Source organism: Habropoda laboriosa, unplaced genomic scaffold, assembly GCF_001263275.1.
Source record: "Habropoda laboriosa isolate 0110345459 unplaced genomic scaffold, ASM126327v1 scaffold86, whole genome shotgun sequence".
NCBI lineage: Eukaryota > Metazoa > Arthropoda > Insecta > Hymenoptera > Apidae > Habropoda > Habropoda laboriosa.
The window spans coordinates 521811-535195 of NW_017100212.1; the positions used below are offsets into that span (position 1 = coordinate 521811).

The 13385-nt window shown below is 39.1% G+C and overlaps 3 protein-coding genes across 3 annotated transcripts in view; all 3 read left to right on the forward strand.

Annotated features, from left to right (window-relative positions):
* LOC108570818 (solute carrier family 26 member 10-like) overlaps positions 1 to 3657 on the forward strand; it is a 14385-nt gene extending 10728 nt beyond the window's left edge. Inside the window, exons 10-14 of the mRNA XM_017932729.1 lie at positions 606 to 782; positions 1391 to 1663; positions 1805 to 1966; positions 3262 to 3388; positions 3494 to 3657. Coding sequence (XP_017788218.1) covers positions 606 to 782; positions 1391 to 1663; positions 1805 to 1966; positions 3262 to 3388; positions 3494 to 3657 — 903 coding nt within the window. The remainder of the gene's footprint in view (positions 1 to 605; positions 783 to 1390; positions 1664 to 1804; positions 1967 to 3261; positions 3389 to 3493) is intronic.
* A 1645-nt stretch (positions 3658 to 5302) lies between these two features.
* Positions 5303 to 5983, forward strand: LOC108570831 (signal peptidase complex subunit 1-like). The gene is made up of 3 exons (XM_017932753.1): positions 5303 to 5401; positions 5558 to 5617; positions 5700 to 5983. Exons 1-3 carry the CDS (start codon positions 5357 to 5359, stop codon positions 5880 to 5882), a joined length of 288 nt encoding a protein of 95 aa, XP_017788242.1. The 5' UTR covers positions 5303 to 5356; the 3' UTR covers positions 5883 to 5983.
* A 1031-nt stretch (positions 5984 to 7014) lies between these two features.
* Positions 7015 to 7896, forward strand: LOC108570838 (signal peptidase complex subunit 1-like). The gene is made up of 3 exons (XM_017932761.1): positions 7015 to 7304; positions 7470 to 7529; positions 7608 to 7896. Exons 1-3 carry the CDS (start codon positions 7260 to 7262, stop codon positions 7839 to 7841), a joined length of 339 nt encoding a protein of 112 aa, XP_017788250.1. The 5' UTR covers positions 7015 to 7259; the 3' UTR covers positions 7842 to 7896.
* Positions 7897 to 13385: the final 5489 nt, after the last annotated feature.

Sequence of the window (13385 nt, forward strand, 5' to 3'; positions counted from 1 at the left end):
TTTTAGTTCTAAATTTCTAAATTTCTAAAGTTCCAAATTTCTAAATTTCTATATTTCTAAATTTCTAAATTTGAAAATTTGGAGGTTTAAATTAGAATTAGAATTTCTAAATTTCTAAAGTTCTAAATTTCTAAATTTGAAAATTTGTATTTGAATTTTTAAATATGAACTAGAATTTAAAAGTTTTCACTGAAACTTTCCCTCCAAACCGAAGTGCAGCCCTCGAACGAATAGCAAACACACAACGAATCGATCCTTGACCACTTTTACGCTTCAAATGACGCCCCTAAATTAAACTCGAAGCGCAATCAAATAACACACCCGTGTCATAACAATCAGTTCGCTAATTAAAATACGAAACAGTACCATCCTCAGATGGTACTTCCTCCAAATATATCGCATCACAACAACCTGCAAATTGATTCATGTCACAGGTCTGACCTGATTAGCCAAAGTCCCTGTTCGACCAAGCGAGGTGAACACCTTGGCCTCCTTAACGCAAAACACTCTATTCAATCTAACAATCAATAGGAGAGAAAACAATCGTACTCGCGTAACAAGACGTTAATTATATTCGTTTAAACAGCATCCTCGATGAATTCTAGGGCGTTGGAAATCTAGTTGGATCCTTCTTCTCTTGCATGCCATTCACAGCTTCGCTCTCTAGATCCTTGATCCAGCAGACTGTTGGCGGACGAACTCAACTGGCTAGTCTAATCTCCTGTGGAATTCTAATCAGTGTGTTACTATGGATTGGCCCATACTTCGAGCCTCTACCAAGGGTAATTACCAAAAACAATTACAGTCGAACTTTACAGCTCGATAACTCGAAACTTAAAGAACGCGCTAAAATCTCGGAGTTAGAGAGATTTCGACTTATCGAAATTTTGGTGTAAAAGAGATTGAACAGGTGAAAATTCGTCATACAGAAGCTTTGTACGAAGGTTAATGATTTTTTAATTGTAACGACTTAAAGAAACGAAGATTCTATTTTCGTACGTGAATTTTTTATTGTATAAATATGCAAACGTAATCATAAGACGGATGATAGGTTATCGTACTTGCTATAGAGTTGAAAGAAAGAAAGGAGTGAAAGAAAGTTGTGACACGAATGATTGGTGTCTGACACTTTGTAACACATAGCTATAAATTTTGCATAGGCAACGGCGACAGAAGTTCGACTTATAGAGGCAAATTTAAGAGTTGCACAGGTAAAATAATGCACCTGGCAAATAATTCCAGTTTTATTTCGACTTACAGAAATTTTCACAGCGGAACAGCAGGGAACGAACAAAATTGTACTGTTATTAAAATTTTCGAATTACCGAGGTTCCACTGTATTTCAAAATATCGATCGAAAATTCAAACTAAAATCCAATTCCTCGAACAGTGTGTTTTAGCAAGCATCATCGTGGTGGCTCTAAAGGGTATGCTAATGAAGGTGACAGAGTTCAAGAGGTTCTGGAAGCTGGACAAAACGGACGGGATAATTTGGGCTGTGACGTTCACTACGGTGATCCTGCTCGACGTCGAATACGGTCTTCTAATTGGAATTGTCTTCTGCATCGGCAAACTGATCCTCTTTTCCGTCCACCCTTACACCTGCTCGCTCGCTTTAGTAGCTGGTACCGAGCTTTATCTGGATACCAACAGATACAAAGGCGTATGGAGTAACTATAGTCTCTCTTCTCCTTCTATTCTCCTCTTTTCGTGAAAAAATACTTTCTTTCTCTCTTCCATCGCGTATTCCTCGAGGCGGTACAGGCTGAACGGATCCTGCTAACGCGGAGGTGACATTTTTCAGACTGTCGAGCTGCCAGGCATAAGAATATTCCACTACTCGGGAAGCTTGAATTTTGCCTGTCGACAACACTTCCGTGACCAAGTGTACAAAATCGCTGGACAGCTGCCGCGGAAAGAGTCGAACGGAAGCTTCAGGCATGACGAGCTGAAGGAAATTAAGAAGGTGAGGGACGAGTGGTGAAAAAAAAGAAAGGTCCAGTTTCATCACAGATGTCAAGATTAACTTTCTCTCGAGAATTTGAGTGGAAAACAATCGCTCGAAAGTAAGATCCCAAGGATGAATTCCTAAATAATTTAGACAGAGTCGTTAAGGCGAAGGCAAGGTAAAAATTTCTTGAGAAACGAAGAGTTCAGCTAACTGAGATCAATTTTTCTACAGAATCCTTCATTCAGGATAATAACTCGAAATAATTCGAAAGTTTCATAGAAAACAAATAGTCCCCAAAAAATTGGAAACACAAGATAGAGCCATTAATGTGCGACAAAAATTTCTTAAGAAGCTAGGAATCCAGTTTGAAAGTATTTATCAAAAAACCAATTTCTCTTTTTTTGCATAAATTGAAAATACAATATCTCAAAAACCCTTTGACTACGACAGACTTTAGGACGCACCAGCCGTACCATACGGTACGAAATCAGTCGCGACGGACACCGAGAACGGTGAAACTTTTCGTTAGACGTGCATTTCTGAGAAAGTATATTCGAATAATCAAAACACTGAATTCCACTACATTAAAACAATATTATTTATTTCTTTGTATTCTGCATTCAATTGTTGGTGTACATACTAAAAATTGAACATTAACATTAAGCTTTTTTCACAATATATCTAATAATCTAGTAAAGTGTGGTACAATTCGAAACATGGATAAATACATAACAAAAAATAACTGCAAAATATAAATAAACATATTTAAATAATATATGACTAACGGAATATGTAATTGCTGAATTAGCATTCACTTACGTCTGACTGAAATAAGATCCGCCGGAATTATGATCGATAAAATTTTCCGGGTGCCTTTCGTGTCAGTGACCAAACTTGGTTAAGCGCCTACAGGCGCCTACATTACCATAAGAGCAATATTTTTAAACGCCTACAGTATCACATGCGCAAGTTTTCTAAGCGCCTTTTGGTACCAACCGTAGTCAAAGGGCTAAGAACAAATTCGTAAGGTAACAAAATTACTATACTAATAAAACACATTCATTGCCACCCGAAAATCGAAAAGAGACATCTTCTGTGCCACCGATTCATAACCTCAAAGTAGCCTCCGCGTTCAACCAAGAATTCTCAATGGAAGTCGTCTGTCGACCAATACTTCGTCGACAAACTGTCGACACTGCCAAACCGCATATGCTGCGTCCATAGCAGTAAACCTATAAAAAAGAATTCTCCTCCATAAACGTCAAGAAGACTTAAAAATGCCGCTAATTTCCTCTTCGTTGACGTTACAGCTGAGGACCCTGATACTGGACTTCAGTGCGCTGAGTCACATGGACCTGGCAGGCGCAACGACCCTGGGAAACCTGATCAACGAGTACTGCGAAATCGATATCCCGGTGTATGTCACGGGTTGCTCCGGTGAGTATAGTGTTTTACTATAGAATCCGCGTGTATCCGCGCGGAAGTGGTAACGTTCTCGAATCGACGCGTAAGTGTACTGTACGATTTGAACACGCGTTGCAGGCCCTGTGTACGAGATGATGAGAAAGTGCAACCTGTTGGAATACAAAAGCGGCCAGTTCGCAATGTTCCCCACCGTCGCTGACGCGGTGCACTATGCGAAGTGTAACATCGAACCAACATGGAGTTCGTCCATCTACGAGGACACTTCTGTCGCGAGACTATGAGAGGGAATAGCGAATCGCGACGACTCTGGTTCACGATGTTCTCCACTCTCGATTAACGTGGGTTCATTGGGATCCTCCACTGCCGATCTAGCCTTTTTCAGATTTTAAATAGGTGAATCTGATGGAATTTTGACGTGTGGATTTGTTTGTCACGAAGTTGTACTTACATCGCGATCACAGAGAATTGGTGAAGAAGTATTGTATAGTTAATTAACGAACTTTTCGTTGAACTTGAAAGGAATTGTAGGAGGAGTGTTGGAGTGATTAAGTGTGTTCAGTCTTTAGAACAATTATTTAGGTTTGTAAATAGCAATACTGCCGGGGCTTTCAGATCTATTGTGTAAGTTGCGTCGAAAGTTGGTGAATGAAGTGTGTACAGGTACTATGAAAAATATTTGGACGCTGATAAAACAACCATTGAACATGGTGTAAGCAAAAATATTTTTAATATTTGAAATATGAATATTAAAATATTCATTTTTGCTGAGTGTTTGAATATTTGGGTGACACAGTAATTCGAGTTAATTTTGACTAATTTTAGGCACAATATTATACACGAAACATCTTTTCATAATTAACTCTCGGTAGGTAAACTGAGTTTAGCCCAAGTCTAACTTTTTTTAGGCTTCCAAGGCTTTTCTAGGCTTTCAAAAAATCTGAAAAAATTCTGAGATACTTATCAAAGTCTCTACTGAACTATACAATCGTTCGTTAAGTCAAATTTTTAAAACTTTTTTCAATAAACAAAAATTCGTTGCGAGAAAATAAGTAAAATTTCACTTGGGTCATTAACGACCCAGACTGAAAGACAAACTTGCGTAGTGTCGGAATATTTTTAGAAGTAACTGTACATGAGATGACGAGGTAAAGGAAAATGTAAAATATGGAGAAATACTCAAAAACCCTGGCAGAGTTCGAGCCTTTTGTCGATGTGATTTTTAAACGTCCACGGTTGCATGGCGCAACCAAAGCTACTTGCAGCCTCGCGTCGTTAAATGTTGCCAATTAAAGTGAAAGGAAACGCAGCAATCGTAAAGATGAAAATCATTCGCTCTGTCGCCGATATAGTAAAAAGAAAAAATGTTTCGCCACGGTGTTAGAATTCTGTGCACGCAGATGCGCGTGTCTGCTATCTTGCCACACGCGACGAAATGCAAACGTTTAACAAAGTTGCGCGCAGTTAGAAATGCGTTTTCTAAATGGTGACGACACGCGACGCCCTTACCGACACCTTCGAACAATTGACCAATTGACGCATCTCGTCTGAACGCTTTATTATCAGCGAGAAAATGTCACGCAGAAAGAACATTCGCGATTGCTATTTCTGATCGCTGATGCAGTATTTGTGTAATAAGAAACTACTTGTCATTCGTACGAACGCTTTGTTAAATAAATGATATTTATGGACACGTGAAACCTTTTTGAATTTCTCGAAATCCTTGGTATTCTTGGAATTGTTTTCTTCAATATCTTTTTTTAACAATTATTCTACGATTAACGAGAGATTTAAACAATTTGGTACAGTTTATTACGAATTGTATTCAACCGATTCATATTTCGCGCCATGAAAATGCGCTCAAGAATGGAGGTACTACTTGGCGCATGCGCGTGCAACGTCAACATTTTATGTACAGTCCACGTCTGAACTGAAGTTTGGCTACGTGAATCGACCGGCAGCGATCATTTATATTTGTTTACGATGAGCTCTTGGATACAGTATATCAAATCTATTCCACTTCATATAGTAAGTTCATAAACAAACTTTAAGACAACATTAGCTACCTTTAGAGACGTATTTAACAGTAGATAGGTTATGTTTTTCACTACAACAGGTGTTTTTACGTATTTGCCTAAATTCGTACAAAAATATGTTTTACAATCGAGATATTTTTGTTTGCAGGACTATGATGGCCAAGCTCGAGCAGAGAAGCTGTCGAGAGTAATCATAACACTCTTTGGGGTAGGTTATTGTAGTTCATATGTTTGTGATTGGTTTAGTTTTTAGAAAATCAGTTACGTATGTGTGAAATTTATATATATAGGTTGTTGGATTAGTATGGGGATACATTATTCAGGAATTTTCACAAACAATTTACATACTGGGTGCTGGATTTGTATTGGCAGCTCTGATAACTGTGCCACCATGGCCTATGTATCGCCATAAACCTTTGAATTGGCAGAAACCACAACATGAAGTCACGGTTAAACAGAAGAAAAAGAAATAGGACACCCCTGCTTGTGACTGTACTTAAGAATGTTTTGTCACCAACTGTTATATAATAATACTTACTGGTACAAGGCAAAGGCAATTGTTTCATATATCATTTTTTATTAAGAATTGTGTTTATAATATGATTGAATTAATTTATGAATAACAATTATGATAAGAATAAAATCATTTATTACTAGTATATGTACCAACGGTAATTTGCGAATTAGTATGCAAATAGATGATTCAAGTAGGATCACCTAACATTCACACACTCTTTAAAAAGTACACACTACCCATTGGAAATCAATTATTTTCGTTCAGCCTCGTAGGTGAAAGAACTTCAAATGTCGAAACGTATGGCAATGCGGAAAAACGAAACACAACCAACATTTCGTAATTCTAACCCATCCATTTGCTCGGTCGACTTTAACATTCTCGTAACGCGACGTCGCCCTTGAGACATTTTACCTGAATCTCGTTTCGAATTCCACGCAAGCAAAAGCGCGGGCACACTTGTACACGATGCGTGAGTCGGTTTCTCTTCTAAAATCGTTACAACAATAAACGGCTAAGTGTTGCATGTCGTTGCACGACTAGAAATGCGTTTTCTAACCGATGATGACACACACACACGGTATTGTCGACATTGCGAAAACACAAACCGATTCTAATTAATAGTTTCCATTTAACCGATCAGTGACACGATCTCAGACACGAACTACGATGTTAATTTCGATTGCAATCTCCCTCTACAAAATCGATTCTCGGACTGAACGGAGGGATGAGCAACAACGTGACGGAATTTGAAGGCGCAAAATTAATCGTCATGTATAAATTATGCAATTTCGCACACTAAACTCAACTGTACGTTTCTTTTTTTTATTATGTAGGAAGAAATAATAACGATCTTTGAATTTTTATTGTCTGTATGTAACATGTTTTCCCGTATCAGATTCTATTGAATTTTAATGGAGAAATTCGCACTTGGAAGTATTAGAAAGCACAATGCATGTAACGTGCATGCACTTTATATCCGTAAAATGATAAGCCATAGACATTGCGCAACACCAGTCGGTTAAGAAAGTTACGTCGTTTTGAACTCACAAGTCTGATTATAGTAATTCGTTCGTAGGTTCAAAGGAAGTTATTTTCAAGCTTTATCGTATATCGACACTTGCTAAATCATTCACTTGTTTCACCAATGATACTTACACGTAATAGTAATTCTTATCTACTACACTTACATTACTTTATCTACCGTATTTACAAAATTGGCGTCGTGAAAATATAATCATAGAAACGACAACACGAACACTTTGTCCGCGATTCATGACCATACTGAAGTTCGTCTGCTTCAATACTACCGGCGTATTAGCATTGTTTACGTATAATGAGTTCGTGGATACAAAAAATTAAATCGATTCCAATGTATATGGTAAGTTGACAAAGTGATCTGTAATTAGTGTCGATTAGTCGGTATTCGTATTAGTTTTTACCTCTGTTCTGCTTTCGTCTGTAGTTAGGTTATGTGTCACTATATGACAACATTCAATTAGCTATTTTTCTAATACTATTTATGTTGAAACTGTGTGTGTTTTAGGATTATGACGGTCAAGCTCGGGCAGAAAAATTATCGACAGATATTATAACACTTTTCGGGGTAAAGTGTTGTATTTAAAATATTTATACTTTGGACACACCTTGTGCAAAATAACACGTACCTAGTTTGTCTTTGTAGGTAGTTGGATTAATATGGGGATATATTATCCAACAATTCTCTCAAACAATGTACGTACTTGCTGCAGGATTTATGATGGCTGCTTTAATTACAGTACCATCATGGGCCATGTACCGTAGTAAACCTCTAGACTGGCAGAAGCCACAGTCTCATTGTCTGTTAATAGATTGTAAATGCAGTGAAACCGCAGTATCTGTGCTTTCAGGTATTCGTGGTTCAAAAAAAATTACATAGAAAATTTTTAAATTCATCAATAATAGTATAATCATCACTTATGTCATTCACTTTATCTGACCTCATCACAGGCATTGTATCATTATCACAAAACTTTCATTATTACATTTCTATTGTTTTATTTTTGTATTAGTTAAATTTTTATATTTTATTAGTTATTTTCGCTAATTTTAATTACGTTTAATAAATATATTAATTTTTACTGTAAGTATGTATATACAGCGTTAGCTATTATTGGGGGTGTTTCATTGTAGTATTTAATCTACTATCTAGCGATAGAGCTCGTACCATCAGATTGCATTTACACTTGTATCTAATAATACAAATAAAAGTAACCTTACAATAAAACTACCATCCAAATCGCTCCAGTTACATAAAAAAAGAAGTTTAATTACGCCACATGTTGTTGCTTGATCGCGTAACAGCGTTGTTTATCGTTGGAAAGTAACGCCTATTGCGAAACGTCGTGTGTACACACAGATTGATGTACGCACAATCTCGTCGAGTTGTATAAAATATTGGATTCAGAATTTCCCTTCCGCTTCGAAACCGTGATCACATCGTATAATACGTACCAACCAAGAGGAAGTAGCTCCAGTGACGAGTGATTGATTTAACCTAAAACTTTACCACCGATCGATCATTTTACTTCTGGTTCCAATAAATCGCGCGAAACAATTAACCGTTTATGATCATGTCGCATACCACGCGCCGCCCGTTGGATCGATTCCAACGTTTGACTTTCATCGGGCACGTTTCTCATTTTCTCTCGTCGCACGCTAACCAAAGCATATTCCCTCAAAATTGGCCTGCCGACGTGGCTTTCACGGAACAAGAAGAGGACAGAAGTGTTTTTGGGGACACGGTGGGGATGATTGCAGGCGATCGTTATGTAAACAGGACGCGATTATAGGCACATCGAATACACACAACCATTACAGTTCTTTTTTTCGTGGTCATTTTTCGCTCGCCTTCTAATGCCTGTCCCCTTTCACCATCGCAATCGTTTGACTTGTCTCGTCGCGTTACCTTTGTTCGCGCGGAGACGACGTTGTGCAACGAAGAGGATTTTGTTGCAGACCTGTTGTAAACGATCCTTGTTTTTATCGATCAGAGCAGTGGAACGAGACGAGGAACGAACAATTCGATGTTACGATTGTTGAAGCGAAGAAGGGAGGCTTGAGCAACGGTATTGAAAAACGACAATCTTTGTGAAATATTTTCCCGCAAATTTGTTAACAATGTTATTTACTTTAGGAATAAAAAGATTCTCGTTTCTTTGTACAGGTTAGAAAGCAATTTGAATAGATAAGTGCAGTGTGTAATCAAAATCCCTTTTTTAAATATTAAACATTTCAGACATATGACGTCACTCGGCAGGGTGGCCAACTTACGAAAGTATCATACCCCTACGATAAATTATTAAACTCAGAGTCCCAGAACTTTCGTTAGACACGGTATGTACTCGTTATCGATAGTGAGAACAAAGATTTCCATTAAATAAACCTTTCTCTTTATCACACTCCCATTTTATTCCTTACCAAAACGTATATGTTGTATCATAATAGACCATTTTAGAAAACGATTAAACTAACCACTTTCACATACAAACCAGGAACCAACAGTAACGTTAAAAAATAAGATAAAAATACAATTGCTATACAGGGTGGTCCACAAGTCGAAAAACTGAATAACATTTTTACAAAAACAATTGTTATACAGGGTGACTCACAATTGCGTCACAATTTAAAAATTCAACAACTCTTACTGTTATCCGTTTCAAAGTTTGAAATACAAACGTTGAAACAAGTTTATTCAATGTTTAACCGATGAAGCGACCTATGGGCCACTTTGTACACCTTTCTCGTATTAAGATTATGACGTAGTCAGGGTCCGTGTTACACACTCAAAGATTTATCTCCGAGAACTGAACTCGTAGCGATGATTGCGTAACGACGATGATTCTGGACCTCTTTGAAATCTCCACGATCGTCGTCCCTTTCCCTCCGTTCACCTCGTGCACCCACCTCGCGAGATAGGCTCAGGTACTACAAGACTGAGGGTTACGAAACGCTTTCTCCCTGTATGATGGATATTTTAAGTATGCAGGCTGCGCCGCTTCCTGCAACACTGGCTGGACGAACGAAAAAAGGATGTAACGGGCGTTACACCAGCGGACCTTGCTCTTAACACTGACTCCTTTCGCGAAACAGCACTCGACACGCGGCGAGAAAGCGGACGCTATTCGACGTATCCTGCCGGAAGTTCGTGCCGACGGAATCTGGACTAAACGATTACGCGTTTTCCACCTGTTGCGTTTTTATCGTCCTTTGCATTCCTTCGTGCATATCATACGAAAGGATTTTTCAGCGTAATTGGACGCGGTTAATTACACGCAATTAAACAGACTTCGAAGGGTTAACGGCGCTTTTCACGTTCCTCCTAGGAACTTTTAAGACGTGTACTCATTAAGTAGAATCAGTCAGGCTGATACAGAGAGAATTAGAAACGTGATTTTCCACGTGGTTGGTCGAGGCGATGTTTATTAATTGAATTTCTACTCGAAACGTAGTATTTTCTTCTTCGCGTTTGCAACTTTTCGTACGGGTAATTACCGATTTTTTTCCGTCGCAATTAGGATGAAAATTATGAGTGGACGGAGGATTCGTGGAAAATTGGACACAGTTACACGTGAAATTATACAGAAAATGGGGGAGGGTGGAATCGATAAAATTGGAATGTCGAAATGCATCCTGCGTGCAGGAAGTTGCGAAACGGTCGTTTAATTTCCCCGTATACGCGTTTTACACTCAATTCATGGTGGCGAGTGTAGACGGAGAGGAAGAAATTCGCGGCTTCCCGATCGTTTCGCGCTGTACGATTACGGGAGAGTAAAAGTGTTTCGGGGAAAACAGCTCCCCGGAATTTCCTAACGTGCCGTTTAGACATTTAGACGCGTTAGTCTCGTTGAATTATCAGACCCGAGACTAGGAAGACGAAGCGGCGATGTAATCAAATCGACGACCGGAAGTTTCGCAAATTTACAGCGGGAGAGAATTGAACGAAGCCTGTAATTTTTTTGCAATTAGGAGATTCACGTTGTTTGCCGAGGGAAATAAGACAGAACGTTTACAATGTCCCATCAGGCGGGTACCCTGTAATGTTATTTTCCTGTTCCACTTTTAGCAGGTTCCACGCGACTGACGTTGAGCTAGATTCGCGGGACCATAATTAATAGGCGATAAACTGGCGTGTCGCGTTTCTTGTGCGCGCTGAGGTCGCCACAGGTGTTATATCATCCGCCATGTTGGACGCAACAGCAGCGTTTTATAGAGAATTGGACGTTTTTTTCGTGTCGTTTCGACACGAAAAACACGTAATCGAATTTCTTTTTTTTTTTTTTTTTTTGGTAGAAAGAAATAAATCGCGAAAAATATGTTAATTCGTGTGTGTTGTTATCAAGCTTGAGGAATTAATTAGTTGGGTGTTGCTTTATTTTGCGTACCGTAATTTTTTGGTGAAAGGTGTTTCAAAATTGTTAGCGAAAGAAGATGGGCTGTATATAGGGCTGATTGAAATACGATAGAAGATAATATACATATATTTGCAAAATGATTTGAGTGAAATCGATCACGTAATGGAAAAATTCCGGCGGTGTCCTCGTGAAGTTACGTGAATGATATCCTTCGAGACCGGTGTGTGTACGGACATAATTTTTCCATTTAAAGTCAAACGATATTACCTAAATTTAGAAGCAACGTTTATGCAACACTCGCTTACCTCCTGTGCAGCATCAGCACCTCCTGCTTGTGACGAAATCACGTTCTGGTTGTTAAAAATTCGAAGTAATCGTATCTCGTAGGAGACTGTCGTAATTCGGTGAGAATTTTTGAATAATCACACTTCACAGTTATCGTCGAATTTCACACAAATTTTACGGTAATCTCGCGTAATTTGACAAATATTTCCCGCCATTTTTGGTAATCTTCGTCAAACTTTTCCTTGAATCAAAATTGTGGAAAATACAAATTTGGGAAACTCGACTTTGCTGGGAGACTCAGCAGTCACATGTCAGAAATATTAAACATTCGGAAAACTCGAGTTTTCCACGATTCAGCAATGCCACGTGGTCGAAAATATCAAAAATCGAAAGATCGAAAATTCGGAAAATTCGACTTTCCCAAGACACTCAGCAATCACACGTTGTAAAAAATACGGCTTTTCCAAGACAGCAATCCCACGTTGTCAAAAATCGGAAGGTCAAAAATTCAGGACACCCGATTTTCCGAAGACACTGAACAATCACACGTCGTCAAAAATATGAAAAATTCAGGAAACTCCACTTTCCCAACGAACTCACCAATCACGCGTTGTCAAAACGACGAAGAAGAAAAAAATTGAAAAAACGGTGGAAAACTCAACTTTCCACCGCGGGTTCATCCATAATTCAGAAATGGCGGGAAACGGCGAGAAACACGGCCGTTTTCCACGATAGTCGACGTAACGATTCAGCGACGCGTACTCGCGGCTGTGTTTCTCCCTCGCGAATTAATACCGCAATTACCAGAGCGGTTTTCACCATTTCAGGCGTTTACCGAAAGGAGATTATAGCGAGCGGAGAGGCCAGGCCAACACACACGTGGCGTGTGTACACGCAGAGCAGCGTGTTACGCAGCACGGGGGGGGAACGAACGTAACCAAAGAGACGGCCGCTTCCTAGGATTTACGTAACCGTAAAGTCGAGCGACTTTACGCTCTCCCACCCTGATGGCTTTTCACCGGGTGGTTTTGGCCACCTCGGTTCGTTCGTCCTTTATAAGCACACATCCCCGGCCGTTCAAAGCCAGAAACGTATCGACACCGGTAAAACATCGGTCGTGTGTTGTTCGTGTTCGATCGACGTTGTAATCGATTCCGCTTACTCTTCCTTCTTACCTCTTATCACTCGTGGAACGTTTACGCCGGCTCGTCTCACGTCGAGCGGAGAACAGTAAGAGTCGCTTCGAGGAGAAGAGATAGAAAATAGAGCCGACCAGGATGCGCGCCCAAACTATCGCTGTGAGTAGAAACGTTCGCGGCGAGTTTTGTACTGTGATCGTGATGTAATCGACCCTTGTGAAATTGGGCACAGTGTTTGAAATTGGGGAGATTAGAGTTAGGAAAGATAAGGACGAGAGAGAAACTTTTTGGTGAATTTGGAAAATTGTTTCTTAGGTGATATTCGTTTTTTCCTTTTTTGCCTTCTGTTGGAATTGTGACTGAGAAGTTTCTTATGATAACAATTGGGATTGGTTGTTTGATAATTCTAATGATTTCGTATCACTTTTTTTCTTGGGAATGTTTGTTGTTTCGTTAAATTGTGACTGGATTGAGATTTTATGGAGAAGTTGATTACAGTAAAATTTCGGTTCGGTTATTTTTTTTTTATAATTGCAATGATGTCGTAAGATGATTCTCAGTGACGTTCATTTTTCGTTAAATTGTGACCGGGTTGAGATTTTATTGAGAGGTTGCTTATAATAAAATTTGGGTTCAATTATTTGT

Bases quoted from the DNA above. Each gene is read 5' to 3' on its own strand.
- LOC108570831 (XM_017932753.1), top strand. From the start codon at position 5,357: ATGAGCTCTTGGATACAGTATATCAAATCTATTCCACTTCATATA. The intron at 5,402-5,557 runs GTAAGTTCATAA...TTTTGTTTGCAG, and splicing joins AATCTATTCCACTTCATATA to GACTATGATGGCCAAGCTCG. The intron at 5,618-5,699 runs GTAGGTTATTGT...TTATATATATAG, and splicing joins TAATCATAACACTCTTTGGG to GTTGTTGGATTAGTATGGGG.
- LOC108570838 (XM_017932761.1), top strand. From the start codon at position 7,260: ATGAGTTCGTGGATACAAAAAATTAAATCGATTCCAATGTATATG. The intron at 7,305-7,469 runs GTAAGTTGACAA...TGTGTGTTTTAG, and splicing joins AATCGATTCCAATGTATATG to GATTATGACGGTCAAGCTCG. The intron at 7,530-7,607 runs GTAAAGTGTTGT...TTGTCTTTGTAG, and splicing joins ATATTATAACACTTTTCGGG to GTAGTTGGATTAATATGGGG.